The sequence below is a fragment of the Mus caroli genome, unplaced genomic scaffold, assembly GCF_978045245.1.
Source record: "Mus caroli unplaced genomic scaffold, Mus_caroli_1 scaffold_11, whole genome shotgun sequence".
In the NCBI taxonomy this organism is placed as follows: Eukaryota; Metazoa; Chordata; class Mammalia; order Rodentia; family Muridae; genus Mus; species Mus caroli.
The window spans coordinates 85405284-85427946 of record NW_028227266.1 but is presented as its reverse complement, the minus strand read 5'-3'; the positions used below and the strand labels follow the sequence as shown (position 1 = coordinate 85427946).

Genomic DNA, 22663 nt, shown 5'->3' with positions numbered 1-22663 from the left:
GGATACTGCCGTGCTCCCACCTTGATGATAATGGACTGAACCTCTGAATCTGTAAGCCAGCCCAATTAAATGTTGTTTTATTAAGACTTGCCTTGGTCATGATGTCTGTTCACAGCAGTAAAACCCTAACTAAGACAATGAGTGTTTACTCTGGATGTATGTCTGTGTACCACGTGTGTGCTAGGTGTCCTCAGAGGCCAAAGAGGGCATCTGATAGCCTGGAGTTAAATTGATGTTACAGATAGTTGTGAGCCATTCTATGGGGACTAGGGACTGAACCTAGGTCTTCTGGAAGGGCAGCCGGTGTTCTTGATCACTGAGCTATCGTTTGACTCCCCCCCCCCACCCCCCCAGGTTTTGGTGTGCCCTCCTCAGTGAGCGTCAGCTCTTGCTAAGTTTCAGTGTGTACCGACCCATGGGAAGCAGTTGGGAAATACCAAGACCTGTGGGGGTGCAGCAAAGCCATGCGTTTTTTCATGGACATGACTAAACTAAGAATATTGCTTCTGCTACCAGAGGTGCTTCTCACCAAATGATAGAGTAAGAAGAGCAGAGCTCTTCCCCGCTTCATGCCTTCTTCTAAAGACAGATGAGTTAATCTGTATGTGCAGGAGTGTGGGCGACTCCTGAGACTTTACTGTGATCTGCTGCTGCTGTTAGAATCTAGTTTTAATAAAACACTTCAAATTGGGCTTTTAAAGTAAGAAATGTAGTAAGCAGGCGCTCTCTATGCTGAGTTTATCTGTTGTTTAGAATTCATTTCCAGTGATGAGGGGGTATGCCACGTATGTGCCAGCGTCATGAAACAGATGTCTTAAATTTATGAATTTGTATCTGCAGTCTGGTATGAGACATTAATGTGGGGCTCGGGCGGGACTTGCTTTATTCACTTATTTCTTGTGTGTGGGTATGGGTGTTTTCCCTGCACATGTCTGTGCAGCGCATATGAACGTGGTACCTGAAGAATCCAGAAGAGGGCATGGATTCCACTGGAAGTAGAGTTACAGATGGCAGCGAGCTGCTGTGTGGGTCCTCTGCAAGAGCAGCCAGTGGTACTCTTAGCTTCTGAGCCACCTCTCCAGCCTGGTTTTGGACTCGAAACAAGTCGCTCTGGTTAAATATATCATTTTATTGATTTATAATGAAATGGTAATCAAGTGTGACTTTACACAGCAACCTGGAAACAGCATCACAGTTATACTGGCACAAAGCTAAAAGGCCTATTAGCATCAGCAGCCAGGAAATTCTAGAGCTAGGTTTGTCACCCAGAATTCTATATTGTCATTAGCCTTTTTATTTTGGTCTTAGTAACATAAATACTTAATGCGGTTACAAGCATAGTCATCTTAATAGGGTTCTAGGACTCTGAGCTTTTGCTTTCAATACCAAATAATATCTGAAAAACATGCTCACTTTTGTGTTTTCTGAGAAACTCCAGGAATTGGCCCAGGTTCATGTGATAATCATTCCGCAATCCATAGTCACCATGGGCCTCAAGGAGTAATTCTTCAAACGAATGGAAGAGGCGCAGGTCTTCACCGTCCCCCTCTGTCTCCACACTTTCTGCATGCTTGCAGGAAATGTGTTTCCAATTGGGGTATCTGATTGTGTGCCAGAATTCCTCACAGTGATTCTTGAAGCCCTCCACACAGATTATACCAGGCTTTCCTGTCATGCAAAATCCAGTCACATCTAACCTTTTTCCCACTTCCAAAATCTTTTTCCTCAGGTCTTGCTGATATATGTGGTGGCTATAGATCCACATGCGGAGGAATGTGTTCTTGACTGGCTTCACCTGTACGGATGGCTCATCCGACAGCTTTCTGGTGAGGAAGTAGGATGCACTGTTGTCCTGCAGCCACTGGATGGCTGCACAGACACACAGCTCACCTGGGTCGAAAGTCCCGAGATAAGCACTGAGAGCTTGGTTAAGCAGCAGCTGCTGTTGTCTGTCAAGCTCAGGTGACCGTCCAAACAGCTGCAGAGCCACGTATGGGTAGTTGTGAGGCATGGTTACTTGCAAATCAATGGTCACCTTAAAATAAAAACCACATAGATTTAAATACCGAGAAATCACACGAGCTAGTTTATCATGGCAACTGCACGATTACGATAGGAACAGTCATGGAGACTCTCAAGGGCCTGCCTGCCACTGACCAACTTATGCAGTCAGCTTTCCTAACCACCGCCGACCAGCAACATGTGCCGGGTGTCCTGTGTTGGAACAGGAAGTGATGAAGTCAGACATGATTTCTGCCTCAGACCGGAGCTTCCTGAGGGAGACCATGCTCACACATAGCAAGAATTTCATTTCAATTTGAGAGGCAGGATCTACTGTGGGGGAAGTTCAAGGTTCCACTGAAGTGTGTAATCAAGGAGATAAAATGGTCTGAGTGAAGGACAACTGAAGGCTTCGTAGGGGAGAGCTAAAACATTCTTCTAAATGTCCAGTCCACATGGTACCTATGCTCTGCTAATGTTCCTAGGACTGAAGGGTCCAGAGCATGGAGGTAAGTTTATATTTAACATGTAGGTTTTGTATGTGTAGTTACTATGCACATTCAGTGCCATTGAAAACCGATGAAATCCTAAACACTCATTAACGTCATTAAAGTCTGTCTGTTACAGGCAAGATTTAGGTATATGTAGAAAATCATATAGAAGGCACATTCTAACAGTTGGGTTGTTAAGAAGTTGGATGAGGAGACAGAATAACAATATAAGACTGTAAGATCTTTTCACATTAAAAAGGCATGCATCCTTTATGTGAGGTTAAGAGAATTTATGGACCATCTCATGTTTGGTACATTTTCCTTCCAAACACATACTGGGATTTGAAATTGTCTATTTGTTACCTGGACAGGAAGCTCATGCTTTTTGGGTTTTCCAGTTAACAAGTGGATTACCTGGATAATGGGGCTATGCCATTAAGAGCACTGGCTGCTCTTCCAGAGGACCAGGGTCCAATTCTAGGTTCCCACATGCAGTTCTGGCCTCCAGGGGGCACTGCATGCACATGATGAACAGACATACATGAGGGGGAAACACGCATACACATTAAAAGCAAAACAAGATAGGCACCCAGAAACACTTAGGACCAATGAAAGCACCCACCTTGGGCTCCTCAATTTGGAGCGTGATGACAAATTCGATGTTGGGTGGGAGCGCCTCCCTGGTGCCTTCCAGATACCTCTTTATGTTTGTTAGGGCGTTTACATCTTCGAGTTTTACTTCTCCTTGATTAGGAAACATAGACAACAGCATTTCCATCTCCAGCAGCTGAAGCTGAAGGCTTTCTTTTATTGACCCTGACATGTCTCCAAATCAGCCGGCTTGGAAACCTGGAAAAGGCCCAGAAATAATGGGGTTGTAAATGACGACTGGTGTCCAGGAAAATTTCCCAAGGTCCCTTTTCTAAGAGGCAGTCCTGCTGTTTGTAGAGAGCTACGGGCACACATCCAGACACTTTAGATTTCTCTCCTAAACCCCCCAAATCTAGTACGCACAACATCCTTTAAAATGCTCCGTCAAACCCCAGAATCCTTTTCTCTCCTCCCCATCCTTGCCGGCCATTCTGGAGTCTGCGCTTTCAACAGGTGCTCGGGTGACAGATTTCGTGGCCGGTGGTTGCAAACACCTGTATTCCCGGTCAGCTTCAATCCCGGGAAAACCAGGGACCGGCCCGGGAATCCCACTTGGATCTCAAGCCTGCGCAACTAGGAAGGATGCCTGCAGTGCGGAGGGGAGGGCTCTAGGTCATCCCCGCCGCCAGCCCCCATCCGCAGCCCCCCTCGGAGGACAGCCTCCCCGGACCGCAGTGGGGTGCAGCATCTCGCGCAGGTGCATAGGGACGCCACCGCAGAGCCAGGGGCTGGGAGGAGGGGTCTCAGCCATTTCCACTTAATAAAATGACGCCTAGGGCTAAGCGGGTGAAGACCCGCGGGGATGACGCTGTCCTCGCCTGGCAGGGGCTGGGCTGGGAGGTGATCTCGGTGGTCGGAGGGACGTCAACGCTCCCGTTCTTTAGGGACCCCGGGACCCTGAGGCCCAGGCTGAAAGGCGCAGCTGTCCACCCCGGGAGCTAACCTTCGGCCCGCCTTAGCCGCTGTCGGCCTCACCCTTTCAGATCACTCAAGCCAAGCAGCCCCGAACCCGCTCCGAACCGCAGCCGCAGTTCCGCGGGCGCGAGCAGCGCGCGGACGGCCGGGGGCGGGGCTTGGCGCATAGGGCGGGGCCACAGACACCAACCGGCCGCGATTGGTCGGGGCGGGGCTTGGTGGTGCAGGGGCGGGTTCAGTGGCCCTTCCCGGCCGCGATTGGTGTGGGCGGGGCGTCGGGCCGGAAGCAAAGCTGGGCCACGTCTGCGAGGTCTGAGTGAGTTGGTTTGGTGCGCACTGCGCGGCCGCGTCCCGCTTGTGGAGAGAACGTTCTTGCTCCAGATCTAGGTGAGTGGGCGTGGAGAATGCCGGGCCGCTGTGGGTGGGGGTTCATCGGCAGCTGAGGCTGGGGCATGACTGCCAGACCTACCTGTCCACCGCTACGGCGGCCCAGGTGCCTGAGGTCCTCGCGCTGTAGTGCGTGGAGCCGCGAGTCAATCAGTAGCTCGGAGCAGGATGCATCCCCAAGGATGGCAGTTTGAATGAAAGAAGCAAACAGTGTTGGGGCTTTTAATAAACATTGCCATACCTAATCGAAATTAGTTCGAGAACTCCAAATGCATTAAAGGGTGGAAGCATGCCGTTGTTCTATGACTGTGATTTTCCTTTGAGAGAGTTCTGGATTTCGTAGGAATGGTTGACGCCCCTATGAATAATCGGGATACATTACCAACTGGTCAGTTTTTTTTTTTTTTTTTTTTACAAAAATATATTCTTCCTTGTGGACAAAAGTTTGATAACTAAAGTAGCTTGGGAATGATCTATTTTACTAACTGGAGAAAAGCAAATATTTCCCCACATTTCTGGTAGTGTTGTGTATAGAAGCAAGGAAGGACAATAAAGCGAGGAGGTGTGGCTGTTAGCGGAGGGACAGCACCCCTTCTCTGGGCAAACTAGGATAGAACTGACCCAGGAAGTACAGTTTGTGGCTCTGCAAATACACTGCTGGCCGAAGTGGAAAACTCCGAGTTGAACGAATTGGAGGTATCCCACACTCACTTGTTTTTAAATGACAGGTCGGAAGCAGCATGGTAGATGTTGGTTGTTTTTTATGTGACTTTAGAAGGCTGCCATGGCCTGTCTTTATGGAGATTGGTGAGGCTTCTGTGAGATGGCCTAGCTGATCAGGGGTGGGGGCGGGGGTGTGGATGTGGGGTTGGGTCTCAGACCAGAGGAAATGACTGTCCTTTGCTTTTCCTTTGGGACTGTTTCTTTCTAGCCTGGGAGGAACAGCAAAAGAGCCACACGGATTCGAGGTTTCTGACCTTCAGGCTCTGCCTTTCACTGGTCGCACACCAGACTTTATATGATTAACCGAGGTCCACACCGGAGTTGACCCTTCTGTAAAATAAAACGATGGTGTGATGGCATTACTTTAGGACAGTTCATCCTGGAGACAGAGTGGAAGAGGAGTGGACAGGCTGGTGTCTCTCCCGAGTCTGTCCTGGAGGGTATGGTTTAGGCAGGGGCTTCTGGGTAATTCTAACTCCAGGGTCTCCTTTTCTCTTCCCTGCCTTCGCAAACGTGGTTCTCTGGAGAGGGTCCCAGTGAAGCAGATGTGCTACATTGAGTTGGCAGTTTGTTACCAAGCTTTCCCTTCTTTATATTTCTTACTCTTGTAGGCATGGATCTGGAGGCTGTGTGTAAGCGCTCGGCACTCCATGCCAAGCCCCGGGGGCTCATTCTTCAGTATGGGACTGCTGGATTTCGGACAAATGCCCAGCATCTTGATCATATCATGTTTCGAATGGGATTGCTAGCTGTCCTGAGGTCAAAACAAACAAGATCTACCATTGGAGTCATGGTTACGGCCTCACACAACCCTGAGGTAACAAGGTGCTGTCTTTATTTACAAGACTAAGCTATAGTGTCTGAGAACCTTGAACCGAAGTCCACACACATTTTTTTTTTTTTTTTCAAGACAGGGTTTCTCTGTATAGCCCTTGCTGTCCTGGAACTCACTCTGTAGACCAGGCTGGCCTTGAACTTAGAAATCTGCCTCCCAAGTGCTGGGATTAAAGGCGGGCGCACACATTCTTTCCCTCCCTCTTTTCCTCCCTCCCTCCTTCACTTCTTTCTTCCCTCCCTCCCTCCCTCCCTCCCTCCCTCCCCTCTCCCTCACCCCTTCTGTCTGTTTCTCTCTCTTTTCGAGACTAGGTTTCTCTATGTAGCCATGGCTTTCCTAGAACTTGCTCTGCAGACCCAGGCTGGCCTCAAATTCACAAAGATCCTCCTGCCTCCACCTCCCAAGCGCTGGGATCAAAGGTGTGTGCCACCATCACTGGCTCAAAGTCCATATTTCAATGCTGGGAGTCTGCCTCCTTATTTGTACGCACCTTTGGGTTTGAAACAACTCTTGCTGCTGCCGTCCAGCTCCAGACTGAGCTGGGTGTGGAGGGAATGGGATGAGGCCATTTTCTTGGAGAGTGTCCAGATTAGAGAAAAAACAGAGTGTCCTTCCAAGTTTGGATGGAGACACTTTATCAGTAATGTTAGCGTCACAAGGAACTGAAGGGGCAGGGCATGGAGACTTGGTGCCAGCTGGTACCCAGGGCAGTTCTCAGCCATCAGCTGGGTGAACGACAGCAAAGGTTCTTCTCTTGTCACTCCATTGTGTGCTCCCTTAAGGTTTGTTTCTCTTTTAAGGAAGACAATGGTGTGAAATTGGTTGATCCTTTGGGGGAAATGTTGGCCCCTTCCTGGGAGGAGCATGCCACCCGTCTGGCCAGTGCGGAGGAGCAGGACATGGGGCAAGTGCTCGCTGCCATCGTGGAGAAAGAAGCTGTGGATCTGACACAGACCGCCTTCATAGTCATTGCTAGAGACACCAGGTGAGGGTGAGAGATGTCTGCGCAAGCACAAACATCCCTGAAGGCGCCATCCTATCAGTGGGAAGGCAGGGTTAAGAGAGGCCCAGGCCACGCCCCACTCTCCGCTTTCCTTTTTAAGTGGCACACAGAGGCTAAGTTTGGGTTTGGGGTCCCCACAGTTTTAACGCTCACATAATTTGATTGGGGGGTTTGTAGTCTCTGGAAGCTTCTCTCTCCTCAAGCGTGATGGTGCCAAGTCAGCATTTCTGTGAGAGTTCCATGAAATCATCTGTGCTACGTAGCCATGTCCTTGCATGTTGGAAACATGCAGTGAGTGTGACACGTGTAGGTTCATTTCCCCTCTGCAGAGCCAGAGCACATAATTGTTTTTAACAAATCACACTTGAAGATTTTGTTTGTAATTTGTTGCGGGTTGAGATTTTTCTGTATTTCTCCATTCTGGAATTCACTGGAAATAATATTTTATAGTCCATGTGTTCGTCACGTTCAGCACCTTCTGCCTTTACGAAAGCTTACTTTTTTTTTTGTGACATTGGATTAAATGTATACCCTGAAACAATAGTTTTCTCTTTTATGCAAGCTCTGGCTTCGTAATAGTTTTCTCTTTTATGCAAGCTCTGGCTTCGTCTACGTCTTCTTCAAAGGATATGTTCTTATTCTTCTCCCGGTAGCTGGGACTTTGTTTTTACCCAGTGTCTTGTTACTAGAAGGTTTTGCAGACACCACTCTCTCCTTAGGTCCGTAGGCAGCAGAAATGCTAAGTGATTTATGTCCTTGAGTTATTTTACCAGTAGTTATACAATGATTTGCTTGCTTGTCGGGTAGATGAGTAATTGGTTCTGACTTTATAGAATGAAAACCAGGTTCTATGCACTCAGGAGTTTTAAGACCCCCATATGCCTACACGGTGTGCATTCGGTGTTGATTATTATTAGTATCTAAGATGCATGCTGCTATAGTCAAACTAGGTGCAAGTTATATCCTTTATATCTTTTAAAATATTCTTATTATTGCTTATTTACCTGTGTGTCTGTGTGGATGTGGATTTGCTAGAGAAGGTCAGGTGTTTCATCAGATTTCTTTGAGCTTGCGTTACAGGCAGTTGTGACCTGCCCATGTGGGTGCTGGGGATTGAACTCAGATCCTCTGTAAGAGCCATCTCCTCAAGCCCTATTTTATACCCCCCGCCCCCTTCTTGTTTTTCTTTCCAGCACTGGGTATTAAATTCAGGGCCTCATGTATTCTAGGAAAACACACTTTTACTCAGCTATACTCCTGGCCCCCTTTTTAATTCTGATACATTCTCACAAATTACCCAAGCTGGCCTTGAACTCTGTATTGAAAGTAGGTCATGAACCTAGTGATCCTCGTGCGTCAGCTTCAATTAGAGGTCTGCATCATCGTACCTGACTGGCTCTCTGTAGTCTGTAAATTTGAAAGCCAGAATTTTCTAAGAAATCACCCATCTATGCAAAGGCACCCATGCGAATGTTGTAATTTACCCTGTGGGTTTGTTTTTGTTTTTTGTTTTTTTGCCAGAGTTGCTAGCTTTCAGGTACCATGAAAGTGTTATTATTTTGAAATTCTCAGCACACATTTTCTCCATTTGCTTTCCTATTTGCTAACTCGGCTTGCTTTCTTTCCTTTCGCAGGCCCAGCAGTGAGAAACTTTCACAGTCTGTGATAGATGGCGTGACTGTTTTAGGAGGTCAATTCCATGGTAGGTACTTCCAGGTTAATCACTGAGAAATTGTTTTTAAATTTCAAAAGTAACACATACTTAAAGTTTGGAAGTAACAAATCAATAAAAATTAAGAAATGAATTCCTAGGTAACTAACTTTCAAAAATATTACAGTTTACCCATGAGGCAGAGCATATTAAATCTTTTTGCTTGTGACACCTTTTGCCTGCTAGATTTTCCCACAATACCATACAGACACCGTGACCAAGGCAACTCTTCTAAGGACAATATTTAATTAGGGCTGGCTTACAGGTTCAGAGGTTCAGTCCATTATCATCAAGGTGGGTGCATGGCAGCATCCAGGCATGGTATGGGTGGAGCTGAGAGTTCTACATCTTCATCTGAAGGCTGCTAGAAGACTGGCTTCTAGGCAGTTAGGATAAGAGTCTTAAGCCCATACCCACAGTGACACACTTACTCCAATAAGGCCATACCTCCTAATGGTGCCAGTTCTTGAGCCAAGCATATACAAACCGTCACAAGCCTCTACTGGCTATTGTATAGAGACAGCAATTGAAAGGAAAAGAGACCAGGGAGATGATTCTGGCATATGCAGTAACCTCTGTGTAAGAATTGAGTAAAGATGAAACCATGAAACTTCTTGAATTCAAAGGATTTCAGGATTTGGTTAAGGTTAGAGCTATGAAAAATAACTTTTGGGTCTCTAGGTTGATCAGGCAGGTACAGGACATGTCCTTATGATATTGTTTGGGTCTGGGATTGTTCAGAGATTCATCAGCCTGACCATGAATAAATTTTAAAAGAAGCAGCAGCCGAGCGTGGTGGCATGCCTTTAATCCCAGCACTTGGGAGGCAGAGGCAGGCAGATTTCTGAGTTTGAGGCCAGCCTGGTCTACAGAGCGAGTTCCAGGACAGCCAGGGCTATACAGAGAAACCCTGTCTCGAAAAACCAAAAAAAAAAAAAAAAAAAAAAAAAAAGCAGCAGCTTTATTCATATACTGGTACCAGGTCTACACCTGAAATTTAGAATTCCCAAGGTGTAGCACCCATATATACTAGTCAGGGGTTTATAAAGGCAAAACCCACAAGGCTGCGTACATTCATGCTATGGAACAAGCAAGGTTGTGTACAGAAATGTTTGTTATCTTACATGAACAACAGTTTCATTAAAATTGTATCAGACCACGCAATTGCATGAACAGCCCTGAGCACTCTGGGAAGTTACCTGTCCTTGGGAAAGTGGAACTTACAAGTCTTTGATTTATAGATTTCTTTTTTTTTTTTTTTGGTTTTTCGAGACAGGGTTTCTCTGTATAGTCCTGGCTTTCCTGGAGCTCACTTTGTAGACCAGGCTGGCCTCGAACTCAGAAATCCGCCTGCCTCTGCCTCCCAAGTGCTGGGATTAAAGGCGTGCGCCACCACGCCCGGCTGATTTATAGATTTCTTAACCCCAGTAATTAAAACTAAAAACATGTTAGCTATCACAGTATCAGTGGATACTTGTGTATCTGGATATTTTGAAAGTTTTGTGTTTTTGTTTTCTGAGATCCTGGTATAAGCCATGGTTCAGACTATTGAATCACCAAACTTATGGGTAGAAAGAGGTTGGGATTGGTGGTGGTGGGGCCAGAAAGAAGAGCACAGTGGTGGGCAAGGAAGTGGATTTTGCGTTACAGACAGAGGGTGGAGATCTGAGCCCTTACTCAGCTGGAACCAGGTGCCTGAGCTCCAGGCGATTCACCTTTGTGGAAGGTTAAGGCGGGTTCTAGGCGGGTTAATGGAGGTTCCTGGCAAGCTCTTCCTCCTCAGGAGATGTGCTTTTGTCGTAAGCAGAAACCCACCCTTTAGGCTCCTTTACCGGATGACAGCTGTCTGTCTATTAAAGTCAGAGCGCTGTTTAGGTCGGTGTCACCAGCACTGCCACCCATTTTTTGGGGTGGGGGTAGGGTTGGTTGGGTCTAACATTCTTGTGGTCTGAATTTATGTGAGCTGCTTTGGTTCCTAAGAAGTGAGCAAGTGAAATGCCTTTTGTGTGTGTGGCAGATTACGGCCTGTTGACCACACCTCAGCTGCACTACATGGTGTATTGCCGGAATTCGGGAGGCCGGTATGGACAGGCCACCGTAGAAGGCTACTGCCAGAAGCTCTCCAAGGCTTTCGTAGACCTTACGAACCAGGTGAGACATTTTTCCATTGGGATTAGAATCTCCACAGGTGAATAAAGTAATTCAGTTGGTCAACAGCCCTATTTACATAGCTTACCATTTCTTCTAAGCCTAAACCTCCAGTTTCTCTCTGTCAGAGTCCAGGGTCTGATCTGTGTGTACTGGTGAGCGTACCCTGGGAAACCTCATGGTGTCCCTGCTTATGCTTATCAGTGGTCACCGAGATGAACCTGATAATAACGTAGATGCCACTGGCTAGAGAAAATACTGGTGGGAAGGACTTTGATTTAGGTAGGATGGTTCGTCAAACCTGGAGACACGTGCAGGGTGTGATCCACTGGCTGGTTCTTCTAGAACTCAGGTTTTGGTGTAGAGGTTGGTGAAAGTCTGACAATTATAAAACAAAAAATGTCCCCAGATCTGCCTGGTGATATCATATGCCTTGCAGAGACGACTGGCTAGTGTAATCAGACAGCCGTGTGCCCACTCGCACAGTTAAATGGCTGTTACAGACCCATGCTTTAGAGGGTCCTGCTGCACTGGGGTTCAGTTCAGATGTAGCTTCCTTTCTCTGAGATGCTCATTGAGTGATGCTACTGCTGTGTCGATCAGGTTTATTTGTTACGTAATTCCTGACTGTATGTACATGTCTTCTGATTTAAATTACATAGCTACATGGAGGTAACAGGATGTTTTCATACATACATGCATGCATGCATCCACTTTGGCAACTTGATGTTTTCTTTCCTTGTGTCTTTTTTTATTAAAGGTTTCCTGCAGTGGAGATGTAAAGAGGTCGGTTAAGGTTGACTGTGCCAACGGCATAGGGGCCTTGAAGCTAAGAGAAATGGAACACTGCTTCTCCCGGGGCCTGTCGGTTCAGCTGTTTAATGATGGGACCGAAGGGCAGCTCAATCACCTGTGCGGTGCTGACTTTGTGAAAAGTCAACAGAAACCCCCACAGGGTATGTCATAGCAGCAGGGTATGTGTCTTAAAAGCTAAGCTGCCTCCGACTGAAGCGTCAACACCACTCGTCCTGGCTCTGCCACCTTTGGGTCCTTAGACATCTTCCCACTCATGAATGGCATTCAGATCACGGTCAGCTCCTGCTGAAAGGACAGGCAGAAAACAGCACTTTAGACTGAGAGCTCCTGAGAGTCAGGTCAGATGATCAGCACGCAGATGGCCGGTGAATCCTTTCTCATTTAGTCTGACCAGGGTGGGTTGCCTCGGGATGGGAATGCCTCTTCCCATCAGGCTTTGCCAGTGGCTCCCGTCCAGGGAGCTCCCTGAGAATTCCTAATCCACAGGCAGCAATGGTAAGTAGCTTACCACTGCTGTTTTCTCTAGACTCCCTAGAAAGGGAGTGGAAGGGTGCCTTGTAGTCATTAGCGGGCTCAGTGTTTCCTGCATGGGAATATTAGGAAGAGGTGCCTTAAGGTTTTAACTGTAGTGAAGCGGTGGGATGCCCCGTTACAGACTCTAGGATGCTCGCTGTTAAGCCAGATGGATTGTTTGGGCTGCGGAGCCTGTGCTCAGCTGCATTTTTACTTCACTTTTGAATAACTGATTCCTCTCCCGACACCGTCAACCATCTATCCCCACACATTACAAACCAGCTGCCCCGCTCTACAGCTGCCCTGAATTAGCCTCTCTTGTGGGGACTGTTGTGCCTTTCTGTGGTAGGCCTTAAGAACTTTGATTTATGCAACCTTGCTAGTGTAGTGCTTGTTTTGATATTACTTTACCTGCCCTTCAGATCTAGACTTTCATCCATCTGCCTGATTGTTGAGGTCTCCACTTCTGTGGTTTTCTCAGTGTATGGAGACCCAAGCCCTCCAGGCTGTGTTTGGACCTGCAGACAGCAAGGCTAACAGGGTCTTAGGCATCCCAGTTGCTTCCTGTTGTCTTTGTCTCAATGCTGCTGTCGTGCGTGTGTTGCTAAGGGACAGCACGATTTTCTGATAACTCTGATGTAATAGTTAACGTTTCAGTGAGTGTATGAAAATCCTCAGTGGGCTCAAGGAGGTTATAATCTGTGGTCCCATTCCCTAGCATTTCTTGTTATTGTTAGTATAAGCAGATAAAACTCCTCTAATCCTAGTACTCAAGAGGATCCTGTAGAGGCAGGCAGATCTCTGAGTTCAAAGCCAGCCTGGTCTACAGAGTGAGTTCCAGGACAGCCAGGGCAACACAGAGAAACCCTGTCTCGAAAAACAAAACAAAAAAGAATTAACTCAGAGCTCATAAATTACCTCATAACTTACCTATTTCTGATTTTTATTTTTCATATATAAAGGACAACATGGTTCTAAGTTATGTTTAGAAATCTCCCAAACTTTCAAAAAAAATTATATGAGAAATTTGCCTAGCCCAACCAACTGGTTAATAAAGTTTCATTCTAATAGAATAGCAGATGTTAGCATGAATAGATTCAAATGCTGTTTTTGTTTTTTAATTTGCTTTGTCTGACCTGCAAAACCAGCACCAATAGCTCACCAAGTGGCACAAACCTTTAATCCCAACACGCAGGGAAGTGGCTATTGGGTTGGGAGGCCAGCCTGGGCTACACAGTAAGATCTGTCTGCAGAGAGAGTACCAGTAGGCCAAGTGGACATTAGTATTTAAGACTGGGGCATTGGTTTGTTATTTGGAAGGGATTTTTTTGTTTGTTTGTTTGTTTTTGGCTTTTGGTTTTTGGATACAGGGTTTCTCTGTACAGTCCTGGCTGTCCTGGAACTCACTCTGTAGACCAGGCTGGCCTCGAACTCAGACATCCTCCTGCCTGTGCCTCTCAAGTGCTGGGATTAAAGGTGTGCACCACCACTGCCTGGCACCGAAGGGATCTTTTTAAAACATCTCTTGAAATAGTGAAGCACATAATATTAATTTTGATCTGCTATATTGAAAAAAAATAGTTAAGAGTGTTAGAGAAATATCGTATATTTTATGTAGTGAGTTTTATTCTCATTTCTTAGTCTGAAGTGCACTTTAACTCCTCCTGTGTGCTAGGTATGGAAATGAAGTCCGGTGAGAGATGCTGCTCCTTCGATGGCGATGCGGACAGGATCGTGTATTACTACAGTGATGCAGCTGGTCAGTTTCATCTCATAGATGGAGACAAGATAGCGACATTGATTAGCAGTTTCCTTAAAGAGCTACTGTTGGAGGTGAGGTGCATCATAGTCACTCAGTGCCTCAGCACCACTGGGTATAGTGAGTTCCTGAGCTTTGTGGCCTGAGAACAAAAACAAGTGGTAGCTGCAGCCATTTCAACATAGGGACGTGGGCTGTAACTGCAGTAGAGAGAAGATTCTAGATGATTGTATGCGTGCTTCTTCTCTTTATACTGGCTTGGCTTTATCATGGAGCTTTGTGAAGTTATATTTTCTTTAAAACTGACGACTTATGCATTAATAAAAATTCAATCATTACTGTAAAGTATAAAATTATAACCAATAATATCTGATATAATTATTTGTTATTATGACAAGTTTAGTAGTGTATTTTTTTCCTCTTTTAGAAATCTCTCTGAACCTAGTATAAAACTGTGGTTGGAAATTATAATCTGGAAAAGGCTTATTAATAATTTACAGAGATCACAGATTATCTTAAAGAGGATTCACATTAAAACAGTGCTTGCAGATATTTTAGACTTTTTTCCTGGTAGTAAATAATTCCATTTAGAATGCCAGTTTTTGCCTAAACCAAGCCAGGGCAGAACTAGCAGATTCTAGTGTGTTTACAACTCTCAGAGGTTCCCATGCCTTTGGTTGTGAGTTAAACATCACGGTTTCATTCTAGATTGGAGAAAGTCTGAACCTCGGAGTCATACAGACAGCATATGCAAATGGAAGTTCCACTCGGTACCTTGAAGAAGTTATGAAGGTAGCCCATCATGCTGTTTGGGGTCTTTTCTGAATAGTGTGGTAAGATAATTCTCCAAGGAAAATAATGATATTACAGAGTGATCAGTGAACGAAGCTGAGCCAGAAGCTGAGCCACTGTCCAGGTGACGGTGACGAGGGTCAAAAGCCTCCGACATCACTGGTGCAAAAGGGAGGGAGGGAGGCTGTCACCTTGGAGCATTTGCTGTAGTATCAAAACCCTGTGAATTCCAAGAGCTTATAATGAATGCAAATCTTTTAAAAGTCTAATTGAGTCACCTTTGTAACTCATGGACACTTAAGGGCCTGGAAATACCTCTTTCAAACACAAACCCATTATTGCCCCTAGAGTTTTTCATTGTGATGAGCAAAGACCTGGAACGCACCTTTGGGAGGAAGGGCATAGTCTACCTCCTTGTGAAGGCAGATAGCCCACAATGGGAAAGGTGGAGCAGGAGGAGTGTGAGGCGGCTGGAGACATAGGGTCACTCAGGAAGTGAAGGTAGAAAAGTGGGTCGCCCAGTGACTGACTTCCTTTGACTGGCTTCTGACCTCAAGGCCCATTTGATGTATGGTTGTGCTCAGATGAGCCTGACGGAGTTTAGGCAGCAGCGAGAGAATCTTTCTGAGTAACCCTCTGTTGTGCAGACAGTATGTATGAAATGGAATGTGTCTGCTTGGGTCTTGGATCAGGGGAGGAGAAGGTGTCCTGCCCTTGCAGTAGTCTCCTTAGCACGCTGGCTGACATGTTCGTGATCTTGCTTCACAGGCCTCTGTCCTTACACTTTGGAGGAGAGCCTTTCTGGGTGGACAGGGAGTTTGCTTCTACTTGTTTTTCCAACATCTGCCACAGAGCCAGTCTCTGACCACACTGCCTGCTCAGAGTCTGGGGTTCCTGGACAAGTTGGAAGCTGTTTGTTTTTCTCCATCTCACTAGTGGCTAAATTTTTCGAGCCTTTTGAAAACCACTTTGAATTCCTGTGGGCTCTGGGCAGAGAAGTGAATCAATATGGCAGGTGAAGGACTGCGAAGAATGCCTGGGCCTCTGCTCTCAACTGTAGTCAATCTTCTAAAAAAGTAGAAGTGAAGTTTGCTGTGGATTTCCTGCAGTTTAAGAGAACAGTAGACGGGTCAAAACATCACCAAGGCTGCTGGCTCTGCGCCACTCTAAATTCAAGGTTATAGCAGCTTCACTCCAGGGCCTGTCACGGGTTAGTGCTTGGCTCTAGGATATATTCTGGGAAGTGCAGTAATGTGACATGAGTTAGTGTCATTATATGACCCTATAGTGTCATCAGCTATGATGACCAGGGCATTCAGCTGGAAATTCCGTTTACACATCAGAAGGTATTTACTTCTCAACCCGTTTCCCCTTTGGATTAAGTACTTTGGCCTTTGCCATCCTATGGTTTCTCAAGTAACAAATGCTGACCTTACTTAATATCTGTCTTGTAGTTTTGTTTCTGTCGGTCAGTTTTTCCTAAATCTGTTGGGTCCACCATTCATAGCCTATTCACTGCTGCTAATAAGTCAGGCTTACTTACTACTGTCTATGACCAGTCTTGAAAGTCTAACTAGCCTTTTATTGTTCTTATAATTTTTATTTTTCAAGACAGGGTTTACTCTGTACAGCCCTGGTTGTATTCTTGGAACTAACTCTGTAGTTGTCCTCTGAGCGAGCACTGGGATCAAAAGTGTGTGCCACCACACCCATCCCCAACTGTCCTTTCTTTTTCTTTTTTTTTTCGAGACAGGGTTTCTCTGTATATTCCTGGCTGTCCTGGAACTTACTCTGTAGACCAGGCTGGGCTTGAACTCAGAAATCCGCCTGCCTCTGCCTCCCGAGTGCTGGGATTAAAGGCATGCGCCACCATGCCTGGCTCCAACTGGCCTTTCTTAACTTTCTAAGCCAATAAATAGTTGGCAAGAAATAATCTTGGGACTCTATCTAGCTTGCCATTGTTTATAAAAGTTCTATTGGAATTGAACCACATTGGAATCCTGCATATTTGTTTACATGAGGTCTATGGCTGCCTCTGTACACTTTAGAATGTTTGTGCAAGACCATATAGCCCATATAGTTTAGGGTATTTACCATCTGGTCCGTCATAGAAAGGGAAGCAGGCCCTTTCCTCCAGACCACAGCTAAGGTAACTTCTTAGACAGACGATGCTACATCTACTTGCAGGCGTTTTCCGTGTGGTGTCTTTGGGCGGGTCCAGATTTTGTTCTTTATTTCTGGAATAATAGATATAATAAGTGTTTGATTTGCCATTGTCTTTCTTTAATGTGTTGTAGGTACCTGTGTATTGCACCAAAACTGGTGTTAAACATTTGCATCACAAGGCTCAAGAGTTTGACATTGGCGTTTATTTTGAAGCGAACGGGCATGGAACAGTAAGTTCTCTTCAAGATGTCAACTGGCCCTGGCTGGCACTTTTCTTGATAATGGAGTTCTAGTTTGTTAAATGTCTAGGTAGGAGTAAACTACATGATCAATGAATACTTTTTGATGCTGTAAAATTTCTTTTTTAAGACTATAATGAAAACAAAACAAAACAAAAAAAACCAAAAATGCCGGGCAGTGGTGGCTCATGCCTTTAATCCTAGCACTTGGGAGGCAGAGGCAGGCAGATTTCTAAGTTCGAGGCCAGCCTGGTCTACAGAGTGAGTTCCAGGACAGCTAGGGCTACACAGAGAAACCCTGTCTCTAAAACCAAACCAAACCAAACCAAATTAAGACTATGATGATCTTGTATGAAGAATGAGGCTAGGGAGAGCTCAGTTGAGGAACCAGGCATGAGGTCTGGAGTTTGATAAGTGCTGGGGAGGCAGAGACAGGCACATCCCTGGGGATCACCGACCAATCAAGCTAGCCTAGTCAGTGAGCCCTGCTAATGGAAGACCCTGAATCAAAAAACAGTCCTTGATGACTATCTGAAGGGTCAATCCTGGCCTCAACATGTGTATGGTGATATATATGGAGATGAGTGTCTGACCCCGTGTGCTGTACTGATAAACGCAGTGAACTCTTTCTGATGTTGCTCATCGTATATCCTTCCGAGGTACCTGCTGCACATTCAAGATGTGCGTGAAGAACACAGTGAGCTCACACCTTTTAGTTTTTGTCAAGCAGTAGTGCCCCCTGTTAAGTTACTTTTATAATCCATGAACTGTTTCCTTAGTAATGCCTTTTGTGCTCTGATTTGATCTTAATATTGATGGCAGACAGAAGGGTACCATTATCTTTACTGCAGTTTCTCCAGATTCTCTAGGAATGGAAGGTAACCTGCAGTCTGTGACTGACTTCATGTGCTTCCACTGCAGGCGCTGTTCAGTGAAGCAGTTGAAGTGAAGATTAAAAGACTAGCCCAAGAACTAGACGATGGAAAAGGAAAAGCAGCCAGGATGCTTGCGAGCATCATCGACTTATTCAACCAGGTCAGAGCTGGTGAGCTGTCTGAGGATGAGTTAACATTAAGACACGAACAAAGAGTTCTATAAAGTGTGGAAGAGTCCTGGCTTGGTGGTTTGTTTCTAACTGTGTTGTCCACTGTTGAGACTTAGACTAGAAATGGAACATTTTTATATGCCTCCTTTTCTTGATATTTTATTGAGAAAATGTTGTAAGTTCAAGTATACTTAGTAGCCACTGGGTTATATATCTTGTGTGTAGCTATCTTTTCAAAGACAACCTTGGGAAAATTCTGTAACATTTACATGTTTGAGCAAGGTACATTTATTTATAAGTCAATGGAAGAGCAATGGAAGAGAAAGACAGTGGCATCTGAGTGTCTGGTTTGGATTGGCCATTTTATCCATCTTGCTGTATAATCATTGCAGTAACGCAGGAAGCAAGGTTATCATTTCCATTTTACAAATGAAACAAAAGCTAAGAGTTTGGCTCTAACTTAACGTGTATCTTGAACCAAAGGTCATTTTCTCTCTTAGTGCCGTCAAGAGATCTACTTAAAGTATTTGGATCATAGGCTGTCCAGACTGACCCTTTATCCGGTTTATATGTTTCTCCTGAGTGGGTTTAATCATCTTCCCTGTCATTGTTATCTTCCCTACTGCTGTGTATCTCCTCAGTGCTCATGTTATTTTCCGCTCTCTGGTTCATGCTGCGCAGCTTGGTTTTCCAAGGTGGACAGTATTCATATGGGATTTACTTCAGGCTGGCTTATATGCTTTGTTCCCCAATCTTGCAGGCAGCTGGAGATGCAATTTCTGACATGTTGGTGATTGAGGCTATCCTGGCTCTGAAGGGGCTGACTGTACAGCAGTGGGATGCTATTTATGTCGATCTTCCTAACAGACAACTCAAAGTTAAGGTGAAGAGAGTGTGAATGTAGCTGTTCTTCCAGTCTTCCCATGCCAAGTGTTTCCAGAGTGGGTTCGATTTCATTATGTGTACATGCAACTTAGGAAGTAAGGGCTTATCACAACTGTTTTCCTCACACTTTAAAAAATAAGTTATTCTATACTCCCACTTTATAGCGTGGAAGCGATTATGTGTGAATATGCATCACTTAAAAATATGAACAAATTTAAACAAAATCACAAAAATTATGTAACCAGCTTAAACAGGTCTCCGCTTTCCTGTTCACTTGTTTTCCATCCAAGTCCGTACTATTTTGAAGCAAAACTGATCAATAACCTTATCATTTTAACTGAAAATGTTGCTTTGGAATTGAGTTTTAGCTTATTCTTTTTTTGAGACTAGGTCTCATGCAGCCCCAGGTAGGCCTCAGTCTTTACGTTCCGGGCTGAGGCGTGGAGCTAGCATGAGCAGCAGAACCTGTGTACACGAAGGCAGAGAATCCTCTGAACGCATGTCAGATGAGTCCATATTTCTATCAGTCGACACACTCTTCAGCAGAATTTGATGAGAGAGAATTAGAACTGGGAAAGCAAGAGCTGAGGACTTGCCTTTCGTATATTTAGGAGATTCTTGGCACAGCTCTCTTATAACTTCTTACAGGGCGTAGAAGTCCTGGGGCCAGACAGTAGTTATTGCCATTATTTTAATGGTAGCCCTGAGACAGTATGTGGAAATGTTCTTTTTGGCTAAAGGTAATTTTTTGTATACTAAAGAATTTTTCTTTAAGTAGTTGTATAAATGTTTAAAGTTACATGGCACCCAATAGTGGTGGGGAATGCTTTTAATCCCAGCACTCAGGAGGCAGAGGCAGGCGGATCTCTGAGTTCAAAACCAGCCCATTCTATAGAGCAAGTTCCAGGACAGTCATGGATAGAAACTGTCTTGAAAAATTAAAAATAAAACAGGAAATTTTATTACTGCAGTTTCTTTTCACCTGCTCTGGTGTTTCCCTGCTGCACACTGTAGTATGGTAACCTGAAATGCCAGACTGTTACTCTGTGGCAAGACTATTTAGAACAGGTTAAGCTTTTGAAAGTGAGTCTAGTCTAACAGTAACACATACAGCATGTTTTTGCTCAGGTCGCGGACAGGAGAGTTATTAGCACCACGGATGCTGAGAGACAAGCAGTCACTCCACCAGGACTCCAAGAGGCAATCAATGACCTGGTGAAGAAATACAAACTTGCCCGAGCTTTTGTACGGCCCTCTGGTACTGAAGACATTGTCCGAGTATATGCAGAAGCCAGCTCACAAGTAAGCTGGCATCAATCTATTGAGTTTGAATCAAGGAGGAAGGCAGGCGAGGAGAAAACACTATTTGTGTTTGGATCTCACTGTGGCTTTCCCCTCTGGGATCTGTGAATACAGCCCTTTAGTATACGAAGATTGAAAAATTACTGAGTTCAGTGGGAGGTCCAGTTTACACCCCTTTAATTTGTTCCCAGTGTTTTCTATTGGTGCGTTCTGGCTGTGCAGGAATAACTAATAAATCCTTAGTTTAGTCTGACATGTGCTAATTTTAATGTATTATAAATTATTCTTTTTCCTCTTTAAAACTGTAGTTTGTAGAAGCAGCCAGTTTTAGTATTTCCAAATCAACCGAATGCTTGCTTTTTTTTTTTCCTGGACTTTGTAATTGCTGTTCAAATCTTTCTCTAGAGGGCATTCTTATTACGCGGTTTCTGCATTTTCTGCAGTTTTATCATTTGTTCTTTATGTATACTGTGGTTGAATGCGGACTCAGGAGATAAACAGTTACTTTTTACATGGCAATGACTATGTGATGTAAATTCTAAGAATTACTTAGGGAGGCTTGGTTTTTAAGTTACTTAATTTTGGAATAATTTATAAACTCAACTGAAAATCTTATTTAGAAGAATCCAGCCCATTTTTAATATGGGCTTTGAACCTTATTACTGAAAGATGAAAAAGAAGTTATTTGAATACTTCTGTGAAGCAGAGTCAGGAAGCATCCCCTAGAACAGCCAGGAATGGATGCAGGCACTGTGTCTCACTTAATCTTATTGTGATTTGCAGGAAAGTGCAGACAGGCTTGCCTATGAAGTGAGCTTGGTGGTGTTCCAGCTGGCTGGAGGCATTGGAGAAAGACCACAACCAACTTTATGAAGATAAATTTTATATTCTGGGGAAGTGGACTTCTAAAATGTTTCTATAATACTTTATAATGCTGGCAGTACTAAGGCATTTGTAATCATGACATTAACATGTCATGCATGTTAATGGATTATTTCTAGATAGGTTTTTAAATGCTACCAGGAAAAAAATGTTTAGAAGCTCAAAATCTTAGACTTGGGAATGAAGCTTACCTCTGATTTTAATCTGTATTTTTAATAGTTCAAGTGTCATTAATTTTACAGGGTATGAAGTGAATTCATGAAGGGTACTGGGAAATTAAACTTTACTACCAACTAACTCTTTGCAGCACCTTTCGATTGCTTACCTAACCAAGATGTTTTGTAGCACTGACCTACCTGGTTCAAATGGGGAGATTTCATATGAACCAATTTCCCATGCGGATCTCAATGTGAGGAAGAAGTGACTGTTTGCTTAGCAGCATCAGAACTGGCAGGTGGCCCGTCTTTCATTGTACTGACAGAGCTCTGTGCTGTGCCCACTAGAGTGTGTGGTCCAGGCTTCAGCTACTCTTTAGTGCTCAGCGAAGGGACACAGCTCCATCTTATACATGAAGCCTCTGACAACCAAGTGACCATTCTGATACGAGGACATTTTTAACCACAGAAAGAAGAAAAACAACACAATTAAATGAGGCTTGAGACCAAGCAGGAAAAAAGAAAACGTGGTGTGTATTTTGCAGGTTTAAGACAACCCAAGACAGTGAAACAATGGACTATATATGCAAATATAGACCTCGTAGGCACCATCATCAGTATGAGCCACCTATATATTTAAACTTGATTCAGGCCACATTCAGACATAAGCTCTTATTTACAAATATTTAAATTAAATACAACCTGAATAATGCTTTGTTACATATACACATATATATATAAAAGAAAAAGAAACTATACAACTCAGCAGTGTGTTTTAAGTATTACATTTCCATTTAGGCTCTCGAGAACCACTGGTGGTGGTCAAGTCTTTATGACTCCTTCTAAAAAGTCCTTTTCTATCATCTCTTCAATTTTTTGCCTGGCTTTGCTGGAAAAGGCTTTGTGATTCTCCAGTTTCATGTCCTTGTTTGGGAAGGAGTTTGAGTAGAGGACGGGGCTCCCTGAGTGTCCTCCACAGCGGCTTGTGACTTTGCTATTGAAGACTTGGCTGAGGACATTGAAGAAAGGCAGAAGCTGCTCCATGTTGCGCATGGTGCAGAGGGTCAGCAGCAAGTGCCCTGGCTCCCAGCCCAGTGTCCTCCCTGAGCAGTCTTCCTCTGGGTTTTTCTGCAAAACACAAAAAGGAGTTGTTACTAACAGGTAATGTATGTTATGTGAGAAATGGAGACAAATGCCAGCCAGCATCAAGTCTTCACTGGTTCTGAAGCCTTTTAGTGCAATTT

General features: G+C 44.7%; 3 protein-coding genes across 19 annotated transcripts in view; 1 reads left to right on the top strand and 2 right to left on the bottom strand.

Annotated features, from left to right (window-relative positions):
• Positions 1-1115: 1115 nt before the first annotated feature.
• On the bottom strand, positions 1116-4199 carry Rwdd2a (RWD domain containing 2A). 2 transcript variants are annotated; one of them, XM_021172681.3, is made up of 3 exons: positions 4119-4199; positions 3115-3341; positions 1116-2035 (listed from the first exon to the last, which is right to left on the bottom strand). In XM_021172681.3, exons 2-3 carry the CDS (start codon positions 3313-3315, stop codon positions 1358-1360), a joined length of 879 nt encoding a protein of 292 aa, XP_021028340.2. In that variant the 5' UTR covers positions 3316-3341; positions 4119-4199; the 3' UTR covers positions 1116-1357. The 2 variants fall into 2 exon arrangements, with proteins under 2 accessions (XP_021028340.2, XP_021028339.2); XM_021172680.3 differs by having other exon boundaries at positions 4087-4175.
• Positions 4200-4331: 132 nt separating this feature from the next.
• Positions 4332-21942, top strand: Pgm3 (phosphoglucomutase 3). The gene is made up of 13 exons (XM_085827808.1): positions 4332-4445; positions 5780-5985; positions 6804-6988; positions 8641-8708; positions 10735-10868; positions 11626-11821; positions 13870-14027; positions 14662-14745; positions 17043-17141; positions 18072-18185; positions 18956-19078; positions 20209-20382; positions 21166-21942. The coding sequence occupies exons 2-13, from the start codon at positions 5782-5784 to the stop codon at positions 21253-21255; spliced, it is 1629 nt and encodes a 542-aa protein (XP_085683934.1). The 5' UTR covers positions 4332-4445; positions 5780-5781; the 3' UTR covers positions 21256-21942.
• Dop1a (DOP1 leucine zipper like protein A) overlaps positions 21931-22663 on the bottom strand; it is an 83888-nt gene continuing 83155 nt past the window's right edge. For all 16 annotated transcript variants that reach the window (XM_085827791.1, XM_085827801.1, XM_085827793.1 and 13 more), the window contains one exon: positions 21931-22547. In XM_085827791.1, coding sequence (XP_085683917.1) covers positions 22242-22547 — 306 coding nt within the window. In that variant the 3' untranslated portion in view covers positions 21931-22241. The remainder of the gene's footprint in view (positions 22548-22663) is intronic.

Excerpts from the sequence above, each read along its gene's own strand:
- Rwdd2a (XM_021172681.3), bottom strand. The coding sequence starts at position 3,315 with ATGTCAGGGTCAATAAAAGAAAGCCTTCAGCTTCAGCTGCTGGAGATG. Across the intron at positions 2,036-3,114 it reads TCCAAATTGAGGAGCCCAAG|GTGACCATTGATTTGCAAGT; the intron begins GTGGGTGCTTTC and ends TTTTATTTTAAG.
- Pgm3 (XM_085827808.1), top strand. The coding sequence starts at position 5,782 with ATGGATCTGGAGGCTGTGTGTAAGCGCTCGGCACTCCATGCCAAGCCC. Across the intron at positions 10,869-11,625 it reads TCGTAGACCTTACGAACCAG|GTTTCCTGCAGTGGAGATGT; the intron begins GTGAGACATTTT and ends TTTTTATTAAAG. Across the intron at positions 18,186-18,955 it reads TCATCGACTTATTCAACCAG|GCAGCTGGAGATGCAATTTC; the intron begins GTCAGAGCTGGT and ends CCAATCTTGCAG.